Consider the following 13,657-nt stretch of genomic DNA (forward strand, 5'->3'; position numbering starts at 1 on the left):
ATGGCATCTACAGGTAAAAATACCACCTACTATCCTGATCTCAGTTGCCTATCAGTGCCTTAAAAAGAGTCTTTAATTCTCTTTTTCAAAGAGTGATACTAATTTTCCCATCTTCCCATCCACACTGCCATTTTTAACTATTGTGGAAGGACACACATACTTGTAAAGAGGGTAGCAGACCTGAGGAAAACTGCATGTAATCAGGTATGATCAACATTGCCTATAGAATTGGGAGACTGTTGTAGTCCTGAAGCCACTTAGATACACTCGTAAGCCAGCTATATCCACACTGACCTTCTGACTGTTAGGCAGACTAATTAGCAGTAACACATGTAATGTGTTAAGATGATTTTGGGACTGGAGGTCATTAGTCATGAGTGGTTCAAGGTGAAGACCACACTGAAGTCACTGGTACTTGGAAGCCAGCATTATTGCACTGCAGAGGATTCACTACCAGTTTGCCAGTGACATACAAGACAAGTACATTTATCTTTCTGTTTCTGTTATGCGCCATATAAAAATCTGAGATATCCCAGTTGGTAAAATCATTGATAAAGCAGGCATGCAAACAAATTATGCAAGAAAATGTTTTTAGCCTCTTGTAATGTAAGGCTTATTACACTAGCTGTGTTTGACAATTTCCTTGCTTAACACTCATTTTTTTGATGAAGTTTTTTTCTCTCTTTGCTAACCTGCTGACCCTGCAGTTCTTGTGGGGCTTGTCAGCCTGGCATCCCTGAATCTGTAACCTGACAACCATCAGCAGGAGCTTTTTACACAGGTGTATGAATTTACCTGTTTGTTCTTTCTGCAGTTCTCATGAAAAGACTGAAGAATAAACAGATCATTGCGGGGATTAACCCAAAACCACACACAAACATGTAAGAATATTTCCCTTTCACAATACTTTTACAGCACATCTGCTCAAATGCTCATACTACAGAGCCATACAGACAAGGAAACCTATGCCTGAGGGAAAACAAAAGATCCAAATCTCCTGGAAAGCAAACAAACAAGATCAAGTTTCTTACAGAGAGAAACAAGGTGGGAGGTCTCCATTTCCTTGTCTATAAAATGCCTGTGAGGATTGTAATTAAAATATGTTTGGAAACTATGAGGACAAAATACCTTTGGGTGCTGTATTATTATTATTATTATTAAGATTGCAAATGTAGGGCATGGAAATAGATGTAGCTGCCAGATTGTTAGTTGTTCTTCCTGCTATATTAAAAACACTCAACATTTCTAATTCTGAATACTATGGTATATATATCATTTGACAGCTGACACTTCTTAACTTATACCTTTGCTTTAGTAGTTTTCTTGGTTGTCCACTCTGGAAGAACTTTTCTATTTTCCACAGTTTCTTCAGTATGCTTTAATGAGGCAGAGGTCATGGAGCTTGGTACTTGTTCCCTTTGCTTTGCAAGGTTAAGTATTCCTGAATTAAGAGAGACATTATTTAAATTGGAGGTCTCATCAGCATCCTTATGGCAGTGTTTCAATTATAACTCAGTAAAAACTGGGGACAAGTCATGACACTTTCATGATGTCAAATAATATATTAATACTCAAAGGCACAACTTACTAACTTACTGGAATAATTTAACAACTACAATGGTAGAATTTGATCCAAAGCTTTTTCCAGTTAACAAAAGAAGAGGAAGGAATAGATTTAGATTTAAATCCCTCTAATAGTTTTAAAATATATACTCTTTCACATAAGAAACATCATTCAGTAACTACTTATAGGCATTCTAGGATCTGCTTTGCTATTTAATATTCTTGAAGAGAGAGCAGGCTGTTAACATAAATATAACTGCAAGTACCTTTCTAGCAAAAATTCTCAATCAGATAGCCTTTTTATTTGTTGTATATGCACTATGCAAAATTGTAACACCAAGCAATGTATGTGGTGCATATGAAATAAATTGATTGTAATTTGGATGAGAAAGTGAAGGATAGTGAAGAATTGAATGAAAACACTCTAGTAAAGAACGAGTTGACCCCACCATCTGATGTATACTACTTTTTTAACATCTCTTCATGACAATTTAATTAAGATACAAACCTTACAAGGTTGGTGTAGTGAATATTAGCATTAAAATCAGAACAATCTTACTGCTACTGACTTCCTGTGAAGCAATTCAATGCTTGCTGTTTCTGTTCAGTTTGTTATAATGACAGTGTTTAATCATGGACTCAACTCTATAGCACACTGCAGAATTGAGGTCACACATGTGCCTGCTCAAGCATGTAGCATATAATCTATAACTAAGATTTTTCTTCGGAATCCTTCTTAGCTGTACCATTAATTAACAGTATTTCTATTAAAAAATACTAAGCATTAAAACATCTTTTATTTAGTTTTGATCTGAAACAAGTAGAGGAGTCTGCAATGAAGCATACAATGTGTGCTTGCAGTCTACTAGACCATTACAATACTAAGTTCTAAGATGTTTAGAATTCTTCTGTTATGCTTCTTATGAACATAGAGGCTTCTTTCCTCCTAGGCTCAATTTTAAGTTGGGTTTCTCACCATGAGAAAGGTGCTGGAGTGTGTCCAAAGAAGAGTAACACAGCTGGTAAAGGGTCTAGAGCACCAGTCTTACGAGGACCATCTGAGGGAACTGAGATTGTTCAACCTGGAGAAAAGGAGGCTCAGAGGAGACCTTCTCACTCTCTACAACTACCTGAAAAGAGGTTGTAGTGAGGTAGGGGTTGGTCTCTCGAGTAACACGCAGAACTAGAGGAAATGGCCTCAAGTTGTGTCAGAGTCGTTTAGGTGTACATTTGGAAACATTTCTTCACTGAAAAGGCTGTCCAGTGGTGAGGTCACCACCCCTGGGGGTATTTAGAAGATGTGGCAATGTGGTGCTTAGGGACATGGTTTAGTGGTGCACTTGTCAATGATCTTAAAAAGTCTCTCCCAACATATAGGATTCTATGACTCTGATAATTCACATCAGCTCATTAGGAGAACATGTATTTGACAGTCTTAAACTAGGCTTAAACTTTATATTTAACCTTATATGTTAATTATATCGAATATCTCTTATACAGTTATGCAGATTTCTGCAAATTAAACACACAACATTGATAGCAGCAGTAAATGCTTATGCTGACAAAGTGCTAAGAGCCAAAATCCCAATAAACGCATGACACTGCCTTTGGTCACGATAAAACAATACTCTTCTCCATTAAACCAATTACTTTTACTGTAAGCATTTTGTACCATATCTATCATGCTGACTATAAAAATTTCCCTGTAAATAAAAGTTGTACATAATGATTTTTAATGCTATTGACATATATATTTATAACTCAAAAACCTTCAAGAATGCCTATAACTTGTCAGTGTGCATTTATAAAAAATTGCAGAGATTTCAATGGGACTATTTATTAATAGAAAGCCATTTGTTGATGCTTTGCTGGATTGCTAGTTCTTTTATTCCTTTGTCAGCTTTGTTTTATGGTTTAAACACACATAGAGCTGCTGAGTGAAAGTAAGGTATTTTATGTTCATATATAGAAATGTATTTGTATAATGCGGTGAAGTAATGAGAGTCTTCCTGAGGTCAAGATCAGGCAGTTCATGTCCTGGACACCATGGTAATTTGTACAATGGGCTTTGGCATGTTGCAGTATCACTGGTGTTTTCCCAGAGCTTACTGATATCAGTAGACCACCAAGATCTACAACATGAAGTCAGCATCCAAATTAGATGGAATAAACATTGTATGGACAAGAAAAGAATAGAAAAGGGACATATATTCGGGCTGGTAGGTACTAGGAATTCTAAGAATGAGATCATCACTGGGGAAAATGACAATAGGATCTTTTTCTGTGGGTTTTTTTGCATCTTCCACTAAACTGTAAAAATTAAGATAGTTAGAAGTAAACATAGCCCACTGACAAGAACCGACAACCTAGAATTCATTGAAGTCTTTTAGCACATTCTCCTGACCACGGATCATTTAAAAAATGCATCTTAAATATCAGTTGGGACAGAATTTATGCACTGAGGTGAAATCAGTTTTTAGTTTAAATCTGGTTTCAAACCAAATCTTTATGAATATATCTTTTCAATGTCACAACATGGCTATGCATTGTCTTTGCTTCAAAGGCTGATCCTGAATATTGCTGAACATCTCCATTCTTATTCAAGTCAAACTCTGAGCCTGGCATACGTTTTTTCTTCCACTACTGTTCCTTGAGAAAAGGATTTAAGTACTTAACACATTTTATTTCCTCAGATAAGCATTATGTGTAATGAAATTTCCATATTGCTCTGGTCACAAACTTGTTAACCTTATGCATTCACAAAAAGACTATCTTCTGCTCTTCATTTAACATTTCTGTTATCATCTGTCATTATTACAGGACTTCTGCTAATCACAACAGACGCCAGGGCAGAAATAATGTGATTTCCAGTGTAATTGACATTTTACCTGAGGAAGCTGGTTTTGGAAGGCGACTTTGAAAAGGTCGTATACCTTTGGCAGTCATAGCTGGATCAGATGTTGAGTGACTAATTATGCTTCCCACAGACTCCTGGCTCTTCGCTGTTGAAGGCACTTCTCGCTCAAGAGTTTTGGCTTTTACTGAAGGAAGGACTTGCTCAGATGGTGCAAGGACTTCTGTTTCCATGGCTGATTCTTGCTTAGAAGCGTGTCGCCCTGTAGAGCGGTTTCCTGAGTCAGGGAGGGGGAAAGTTCCAATCCCGCTGTCCAGTGTCCTCATCTGGCAGCAAGACTCTAAGATACAGGAAAACTGTGTGACGGGGGGAGCTAAAGGTGGTGTTGGTATTAAAGACAGTAAAAGGGTCTATGGGTAAAAAAAGACATCCTCAAGGGAGGGACTCAAGGAAAAAAAAAAAATTTTGCATTTTGTGAGTGTGCTGTTACCTGTTGTTTGCATGCTTTCAACACATCTATCTAACTGACTACAACACAAATAATTAAGCAAACAGGTGCCATAACACTGAAATTAGCCTGATTCAGAGTTAGTGTGAAAATAAGTAAGATGGGCTCGTCCTAGAACGTGATTACAGCTGGAATATTCACATGATTTAGTTTGAAGGCTCACAAAGTCTGGAAAGTACCAATGTCAGGGACTGAGTAGTGTAATGTATTTCTTTCTACATAAACCTATGCTCCACAAAAGTTTGGCCTCCCCATACCTAATTTTTTCTTAACTGTTTCTCATACAAGAAGATGTTAATCAAAATGTGCCATTTATTTGTAGAAAAAGCTAAAATCTCGAGCATTTACCAGAGATACCCACTTCACAAAGCATCCTGGGAAAACTGGATAGCAACACCCATGCCTTTGTTCACTGTGTTATGCTCTGGTTCTACGTATCTCATTATGGGTAAATGCACACTTCCAACATAATGTCAGACAACAATAATTTAAGTAATTGATTTGAATGTAGTATGGTTACACATAGCCCTCCAGCTTATCCATCCTAGTGGAAAGATGCTCTACTAACCATGGAAGAGAGAAAGATGCAAGTGTAGATGTGGGCACATTGCTATTCTAGCAACCAGGATGTGACAGCACCACTCTACTCTGTTATTTTCTATTGATTTCCAGAGATTTCACTTTTGTTTGTACAATGAGCAAACAATATCGAAGGGACAATGATGGCAAGGTCCTTCTGAGAGGTATAAACACCAGGGAGGGAACTTTAGCACTAATGAAAGGAAAATGAGCATAATTTAGGTTAAACGTCTGGAATCACCCCTTGACAATGAGATCTTCAGTCTGTGGCAGACATTCCCAGAGGAAGTAAAGGAATTTCCTTAGCTTTGAAAAATTTAAGGCTACACTGGGTAAAATACTTCAGGGAACAATTGTACTTTAGAAGAAGATGCAGAATATGACCCAATATATCTTTTCCATCTCTATTTTCTGTGTTCCTGAGTATTGATTTTTTTTTATGATATACCCATCTCTTATTTAAGTCTGTTGTAGTTAGCAACAATTCATTTTCATGATTTTTGCCTCTGCAGTGTAATACTCTCAGAAATTCAGAAATATTTCTCGTCTATGGGTTTGCCTATTTGCTTTTGAAGTAAGAACACTAACATGGTAATTTTCTCTTAAAATCTTAATCTCAATGGACTTTATTTGATAACATGTAAGAAAGCAATTACAGGTAAATTAAATGTCTATTTAGGTTTCTTGGTTCTTGTGAAAATGAAGATAATTATATTGGTTTTGATGAATCAAAGGGACGTATCCCAGCCACTTAACTCTCTTACTCTAGTTCTCCTTTCCCTAAGATATTATTTGTTTTGGTTTGGAATAGTGAAACACCTAGGTAGAAGTGAGTGAACTGTTCCTCTCAGCATATAACAGAAAAGTAAGTTAAAGTAAGCTAGGTGGGCGCTTTTGCTGTTTTCTCTGTAGATAATGAAGCTTAAACAGTGTGTTAGCTCATGGACAGGCAATGTTTCAACTAATAACTATCAGTGAAAAGAGTCAATAAATAATGGAAAATATTGAATAAGAAAGGACTTCAATTAGTTGCCTCTTGACCAGAAGAAAGATTTGTGTAACACTGGTTATGCTGGAGCGGCAGAAGTCTTCAGCAGAGACATGGAGTAAAATGGAAGCACCACAGAAAAGAACATCCTGAATACAAAAATCTTAAGAATTTTCCCTCTATCTGTAGTGTTAATGATGGAAATGATTTTGCAATCCAGTTCCACAGGGACTCTGAATGATTTTATAGCATTGTTTCCTTTCTGAGCATTCTCTAAGAAACTACAAAGTCATTTCCTCCTAATTACAAGAAAATTAAGTAGACGGAAAATGTATATCAAACAGCAAAGCTACCTCTTTTGATCAAGATGAATTGGAAGAGGAACACTATTTTATCTTCTAAGGCCATGTTACTTACAACTGCATAAGGATTTGTCTTGTTCATTGCTACCTTGCGTACATCTAGGACTGGAACATGAAAGCAATGGCATAAAATCAAGAGAGAAAGAAAATACTGTCTCCTGCTGTTCCCAAAATAATTGGGAGAGTGATGGAGGAGCACACCAGCAGTGCCACATTTCATTATAAGGAAAAATAGTTTTAACTGATGGTAGTCTTCCTTCATAGAGACTTTATCCATGATAATGAAAATACAGGTGGGAACTAGACTTTTAAAACAGCTAGTTTTTAATTCTGAACAACCACAAAAGGGCCTGACTTTCAAATGACTCAAAGCTCAGCAGCTCTTTTTGTGACACTTAAAAAGATTTTTGAAAGATGTTGTGACTCAGCTATGTTGAGCAACCCTCAAAATCCCTAGTCCTAAACTACAGAGTACACCACAATTTTTTTTTAATTGATGATAGTCTTCCTTCATAGAGACTTTATCCATGATAATGGAAATACAGGTTTGTAAAACAGCTCATTAATTTTTAATTCTGAACAACCACAAAAGGGCCTGGCTTTCAAAGGCTTCAAAACTCAGCAGCTTCCATTGTGACACTTAAAAGATTTTTGAAAAATGCTGTGACACAACTATGTTGATCAATCCTCAAAACTCCTAGTCCTAAACCACAGAGTACACCACAAAATTTTTTATGAATGTTATTTTTTCTATAATAAAAGTAAGCAAGTGATCCCTAAAGCTGTATTATACAAGTAAGAAAGTATCTCTCAGAACAATTGTATTACTGAAGGAATGAATATATATTATCTTGTGCTGTTTTCAAACTTTTATGAGGTAACTGCAAAATAAAAAAATATGTTATATATCTCAGTGACAGCTTTCAAACTGAACCGTTCATGGCCCATCTGATTTCATCAGTTGCACACTGACACTTCAAATGACTGTTATCAGCCAGAGCTGCACAAGACTACATAATGAAAATATGTAAAAGTTAAATCTCTGATGCTGCAACAGTACTATTCAATGGATGAAAAACGATTCTGCACAACACTGACATCTGAAAAGAGTTATGTACAAGATTAATTGCCTTTGCTTACAAATGTTTCCTGGCATAGAAGCCAAAGCATTTGCCTGATTCTGTTGGGGGTTTTGTTTGTTTGTTTGTTTGGGTCTTTTAACCATTTCCTTGCTAGGGAATAAAGAAGGTCATGCACTGATACTAGTTTTTACAGTGGACACAGATAGACTCACCATCTGCCTTTTCACTGAATAAGCACAATAGAATCAACCCCCTGAAATAGCCTCTTCCTTCACTCTCATCATGTCCTACCTTAGGGTAACAATTCTCAAAACTGAAAACAGAAACAAGGAAGAATTTAAGGAGATTTCATGGAGAACAAGAAACTCCTGACTGCATGGGAATCTTCTGACAACAGGGTTCTGTAAGAGACTGTGGGCAATCTGAAGTACACCTTTAATGTCAAGATACTTCTCAGGCACTAAACTAAAGGAGTTAACACAGTATAGGAAGTTTTCTGGAAGTTTGCTGAACTCCCTGCTTCTCACTAATTATCAGGTTTAATATTTTCACATGTAAGATGATCAGGCAGTTCATGTCCTATATGAGCTGGACATCATGGTAATTTGTACAATGGGCTTTGGCATATTGCAGTATCACTGGTGTTTTCCCAGAGCTTACTGGTATCAGTAGACCACCAAGATCTACAACATGAAGTCAGCATCCAAATTAGATGGAATAAACATTGTATGGACAAGAGAAGAATAGAAAAGGGACATATATTCGGGCTGGTAGGTACTAGGAATTCTAAGAATGAGATCATCACTGGGGAAAATGACAATAGGATCTTTTTCTGTGGGTTTTTTTGCATCTTCGTCTAAACTGTAAAAATTAAGATAGTTAGAAGTAAACATAGCCCACTGACAAGAACCGACAACCTAGAATTCATTGAAGTCTTTTAGGACATTCTCCTGACCATAGACAATTTAAAAATGCACCTTAAGTATCAGCAACAGAACATTAAACCCAATTATTTTTCAACTTTTAAAAAAATTTCCTCTGAAACACTTGCCACAAAGAAATTACAAACTCACCACATCTAGCTCAGAAACTACCCTTGGTACAAATCATTGGAGACTGGAAGAGAATACCCAGGGACTGCTGACTTTGCTTTTGTTTTCCTTCAGAGGAAATGATATTGGACACTGGATAGTGATAGGAGCTCTCAGTCTGAGCTGGTAACATCCTGGTGTACAGTGCTGTATAGCACCCTTTTCTGTTCCTCTTTTTATACAACCCATGTGAAAGGAAAATCAATTTGGGTTGAAAAAAGAAAAGAAAACATAGAGCACCTACTATGAAGGGAATTGCCTCCAGCACAACACAGGAAATATGGGTCCAGCTTCCCTCAGGCTAAGTTTTGAACTGATTACTCAAAATAAGCAATGGAGTAAAATCTGTCCCACTTTAGACTTGGTGTATATTAGTCTTTTCAATGTTGAACTTCTATAAACCTATGTTGAGTCCTAGCACATATCCAAGAGATTTCATGAATTTCCTACAAAAGAAGACATAAGGTGATGATACATAGCTTTTAAACACAGATGCTGATACATATTTCTTCAATAACGTGAAAAGATACTTTTAATATAATGCCACAGGTTGTTGTAAACAAATCTTGAACTGAGTATCTGGAGAGCAAAGCAAAGCAAAGCAAGGCTTCACAATCTAATAAAGACGTTTTATCTTGTAGTTTAAAGTGAGTTTCACAGATGCTTATTCTTTTCACAAATCATATACAGTCTTTCTTTACATAGAGACTGCTACAGGTTTAGGAAGTCCATGTATTCACTCATGGGCTTTTTGACCATCCAGTTAAAACAATATGTGATTTTTTTTTTATGCTGTTTAAATAACCTATAATAATCTTTATGGAAACCACAACATCCAAAATATTAACCATAGAGCAAAACTAAAATAAGGCATCAGTCGGCAATCTATTAAGCAGGTATTGTGTGCATACATGATGCCAACTGAAAATGGTCAGAGTTCACCCACTTTGAATTAAACATAATAAAAGGAGATATTTCTGGGTGTTGGCATACAGGGAAGGACCTGCATGTTGTGAGAGAAAATAATTATAGGCCCCATCATGCTGTAAGTAAAGTTTGGCCACTCTATCAATTTATGCCATGCCTGACAGAATTCCGCTGCCTCCCAGTGCTGCTTGAGGGGGTCAGGTTTTCCAGAAAGAGCTCAGTAACCTCATCCACTCCCCATCAGGTAGAACCCACACTGTGAATAATGAAACGTACTGATGGATACTAGATGCAGTTAGTGTAAACAGAAATTATCTCTGCTTCAAATGACTGACACTGATAGTTTCCATTTGGAGTTGGCAAAGTTACAGAAGTGTGTATGTTACTTAACTTTGATCGACAATCTATGTTATCATTAAAAATAAACAGCAACAAAGAGGAGAAGTGTATTTTAGGTCAAAAAGATCACAGGTAGTTCAACTTTCATCAGGCCTCCTCTAATGCTAGTAGCACAGGCACATAATTTCTTTCAAAGAAGCATCCCACTCATGAAAAATGTGGAATTCTCCCGTGTGATCACCACTACAGCTTGTTTGAGATCTTCCTCACATAAATTTTCAAGTTTTGGCCTAAAAAACTCCACATGATTGACACAAATTTTAGCTGAAACCTTTGAGTAACCACCAGAATTTTCCACAGAAAGCAGACATCTTCAGGAAAAAAAAAATCAGTCAAAAATAGCTCTATATCAAGAACAGTTTCACGGGGAAATTTCCAGCAAGCTGTTTTCAGAAGTACAGACAATTCTTGAAAGGAGGTTTTGAAGGATATTTAACACAGAATGGACTTTGTTCAGAGTATTTAGACACTAAAAATAAAAGGGCAAACTTCCCATCAGTAAAAGAATACACAAATTCTAACAAATTACCTTTCTTTGCATTAGAAAGTTCAAGACCTTCTACTAAACTGACACAGAGAACCAGAGAACATGTCGCTGTTTTCTTCTGAAACAGAAAGGGAGCATAATATTTCTAGTATTTTGAACCAAGTTATTAATTAAAACTTTTTTTTTTCAGAATAATATTTCGAATTGTAAATAGGTCTTTAAAAAATTGCTTTATCACTTAATAAACATCTTTAAGCTACATGTGGCATTGGCAGGAAGAACTTAAACTACAGATGGCAAACCAGATCTCTTTATTTGCACATCCTTCTCTTCATCTGCAATGCTAAAGCAACCACAAAAAAAAAAAAAAAGCAATGTATTTCTGCCAAATCAATGTCAATTTAAAATAGATTATTCCTTCTGGGTTTACATCATAATTTAATCCAATTAGTCAAAGATGAATGCATTATTGGTTTTTATCTAGATCGGAATTATAACCAGTATGCAAACCCAAAACCCCCTGAAGGCTATCCTAGGTAAAACTAGAATAAGACACAAGTTTTCACAGCCCTGATGCTCCATAGGTACTGCACTGGTGAAATGCAATTATTTCTAAGGTATACTAAGGAAGGGTAAATGGGTAGAGGGCTGTGCAGTGTATTTCCAAATGACGGATCTACAAATGAACTTCATTCATGGCTGCTTCAGTGTAGGATTTAATTTATGTTTATTTATAATAATAATAACATAGACAATAAATACAGACTTTACTGACTCAGTGTTCCTTCTATTGCTTCTTCCTAATCAAGCAAAACTTACCAATTTCATTATGGTTTGACAGTTGTCTTCACAGTTTTCCATGACCACAATCCCATCCTTCTGTGTTGAAACAGATAATTGCTGCCTCATTCTAATTCCAATCCCACCTTAAAATACAATTCTACTAGTAATCGAAGGATTAGTTTTAGTAATTAGCAAGTACTAATAATTGTGCTCCTACTTGGCAGTTAGCTGTGGAATTTTTGTTTGTTTGTTTGTTTTCTTTCTTTTCGCAGTAAGTGCTCCCCATCTTCCTCCAGACATTTAGATACCTTCCCTACATGCTTGGAAGGAATGGAAGAAAGCTACTTGGAACAGGGTTGTTACAAAGAACATAACTTTAAATGAGCTAGGAAAAGAACTTGGATATTTCTTGGAATTTTCTATTCCATATCTATTAAATACAAAGATCTACATGCAGCTTCCATTTGGGAAAGTCCTACAACTGATGACATCTAGGGTGACCTCTCTGCATTACACTGTTATACTTTCTACAAAAATCTACTCACTGTTCCCAGGACATTAGAAATAGACACAATTTTAGTCCTACTAGAAAAAGAAATATTGAGACTTATAATTTATGTGAAGAGCAACTTTCAGCTCTGTGTACAATGTAATTAAACGCAGTTCAGCTGCATCCTGGCTGTCATTGAGGCTAGCCTCAAAACGCTTTGGGCAGCTATCCCTCTTCTTTTTTGGCTCTCTGTCCTCCTTTGGTTTTACCTCTGCATTTGCCAATCAGCCTTACAGATTTGGAATGATCTTTAAGAAATCCTTATAGATGAGTAATAGGTGAGAAGACCTCACATCTGATGCAAGGTGTGAATCCAAGGTAAGCAACAAGCCTGATGTAGTACAGAAATATAGCTTATCCAGGCTCTTTCACTGAGAACAGCCTTCTGTTTCCCGTAGCTTGAAATGTAAAGTTTGGGAGCCAACAATAGCAAACTTTCTAAGGAACATCTTACTGGGGATTGCTCATTCAAGGCATGGAAGGAAATGTCCCTTCATTTGCTGTTTTCTAACTGAAAAGACATATCCCAGCTTTCAGGAATTGTACCTATTAGTAGAAAAGCCCAAGAAAAGACAATTAATTATTTACCTAGGTGTTATCTAAGGGTTGCTTCAGCCATGGTTTTTCCTTGTAACCACAGGCCTACCACTTTCTGTCTTTGTATCTCAGTTCTTCATATTAAAATACAGGAGCTAATCACATCTCCCCATTACACAGTCATATGAGGATAAATAATCTAGGAGTTTGGCAAACAGAGTATAACCAACCTTGAACAATATTCAGCTTGTGCTGAAATTTCAGCTCCGGCTTTTTTGAAGGCTGTTCAGGAACCAATAGGAATCTTCAAAATACTCAAAAGAAGCATTAAAGTTGTTATTTTTGCTAATATTATTAGAGGTAGGTGGTTTAGCTTTAGTTTGGGAATAATTGTAGCAGACTGCAGTTACAAAACCAAGAGGACACATTTAGCATCTCAGATACATAGGCTGCATTCTGCTCAAGGGAATATTTGACACCAATATTGGGCTGTTCCATTGAGGGTTTCTGTTTGCTGACTAGTGTGTCTGAAGCATTTAAGGATAATGGGACGGAACGACTGATTTACCTGTTTTCAAGCAACTCTCTTATAAATTGGAGTCTGGTTTCAGTCACATTGAGACAATTTCTTTGACTTTCTGTTCTCAACAGATAGGACTAGAGGTAGTGCTTTAAGCATTAAATTTTGTCTCTGGTAAGCACTGACCAATGTCTGAGTGCATAGAGAGGTCTGGGTTTTCCAAATGCAGAGAAGAAAACACTATATGTATTTTAGCAACAACACTGGCTTTTGGGTATTAGTACAAAAAAAAATAAAAAATACTGAAATTAAAGCCACATGAATACTAAAATAAGCTTTAAATAGTTTTGTTGCTAGTTCTGCCCTGCAGATGGCTTTGCTTAAGGATACTACTAATGAACAGTCAGAAATACACATGCACACCTGA

The 13,657-nt window shown here is 36.6% G+C and overlaps 1 protein-coding gene across 1 annotated transcript in view; it reads right to left on the reverse strand.

Moving 5' to 3' along the window:
* Nucleotides 1–13,657, reverse strand: part of NCKAP5 (NCK associated protein 5) — a 362,638-nt gene that overhangs the window by 28,492 nt on the left and 320,489 nt on the right. The window contains exons 15-16 of the mRNA XM_054381294.1: nt 4,452–4,757; nt 1,305–1,441 (exon numbers count right to left, since the gene is read on the reverse strand). Coding sequence (XP_054237269.1) covers nt 1,305–1,441; nt 4,452–4,757 — 443 coding nt within the window. The remainder of the gene's footprint in view (nt 1–1,304; nt 1,442–4,451; nt 4,758–13,657) is intronic.

The sequence above is a fragment of the Indicator indicator genome, chromosome 5 (genome assembly GCF_027791375.1).
Source record: "Indicator indicator isolate 239-I01 chromosome 5, UM_Iind_1.1, whole genome shotgun sequence".
Classification (NCBI taxonomy): Eukaryota; Metazoa; Chordata; class Aves; order Piciformes; family Indicatoridae; genus Indicator; species Indicator indicator.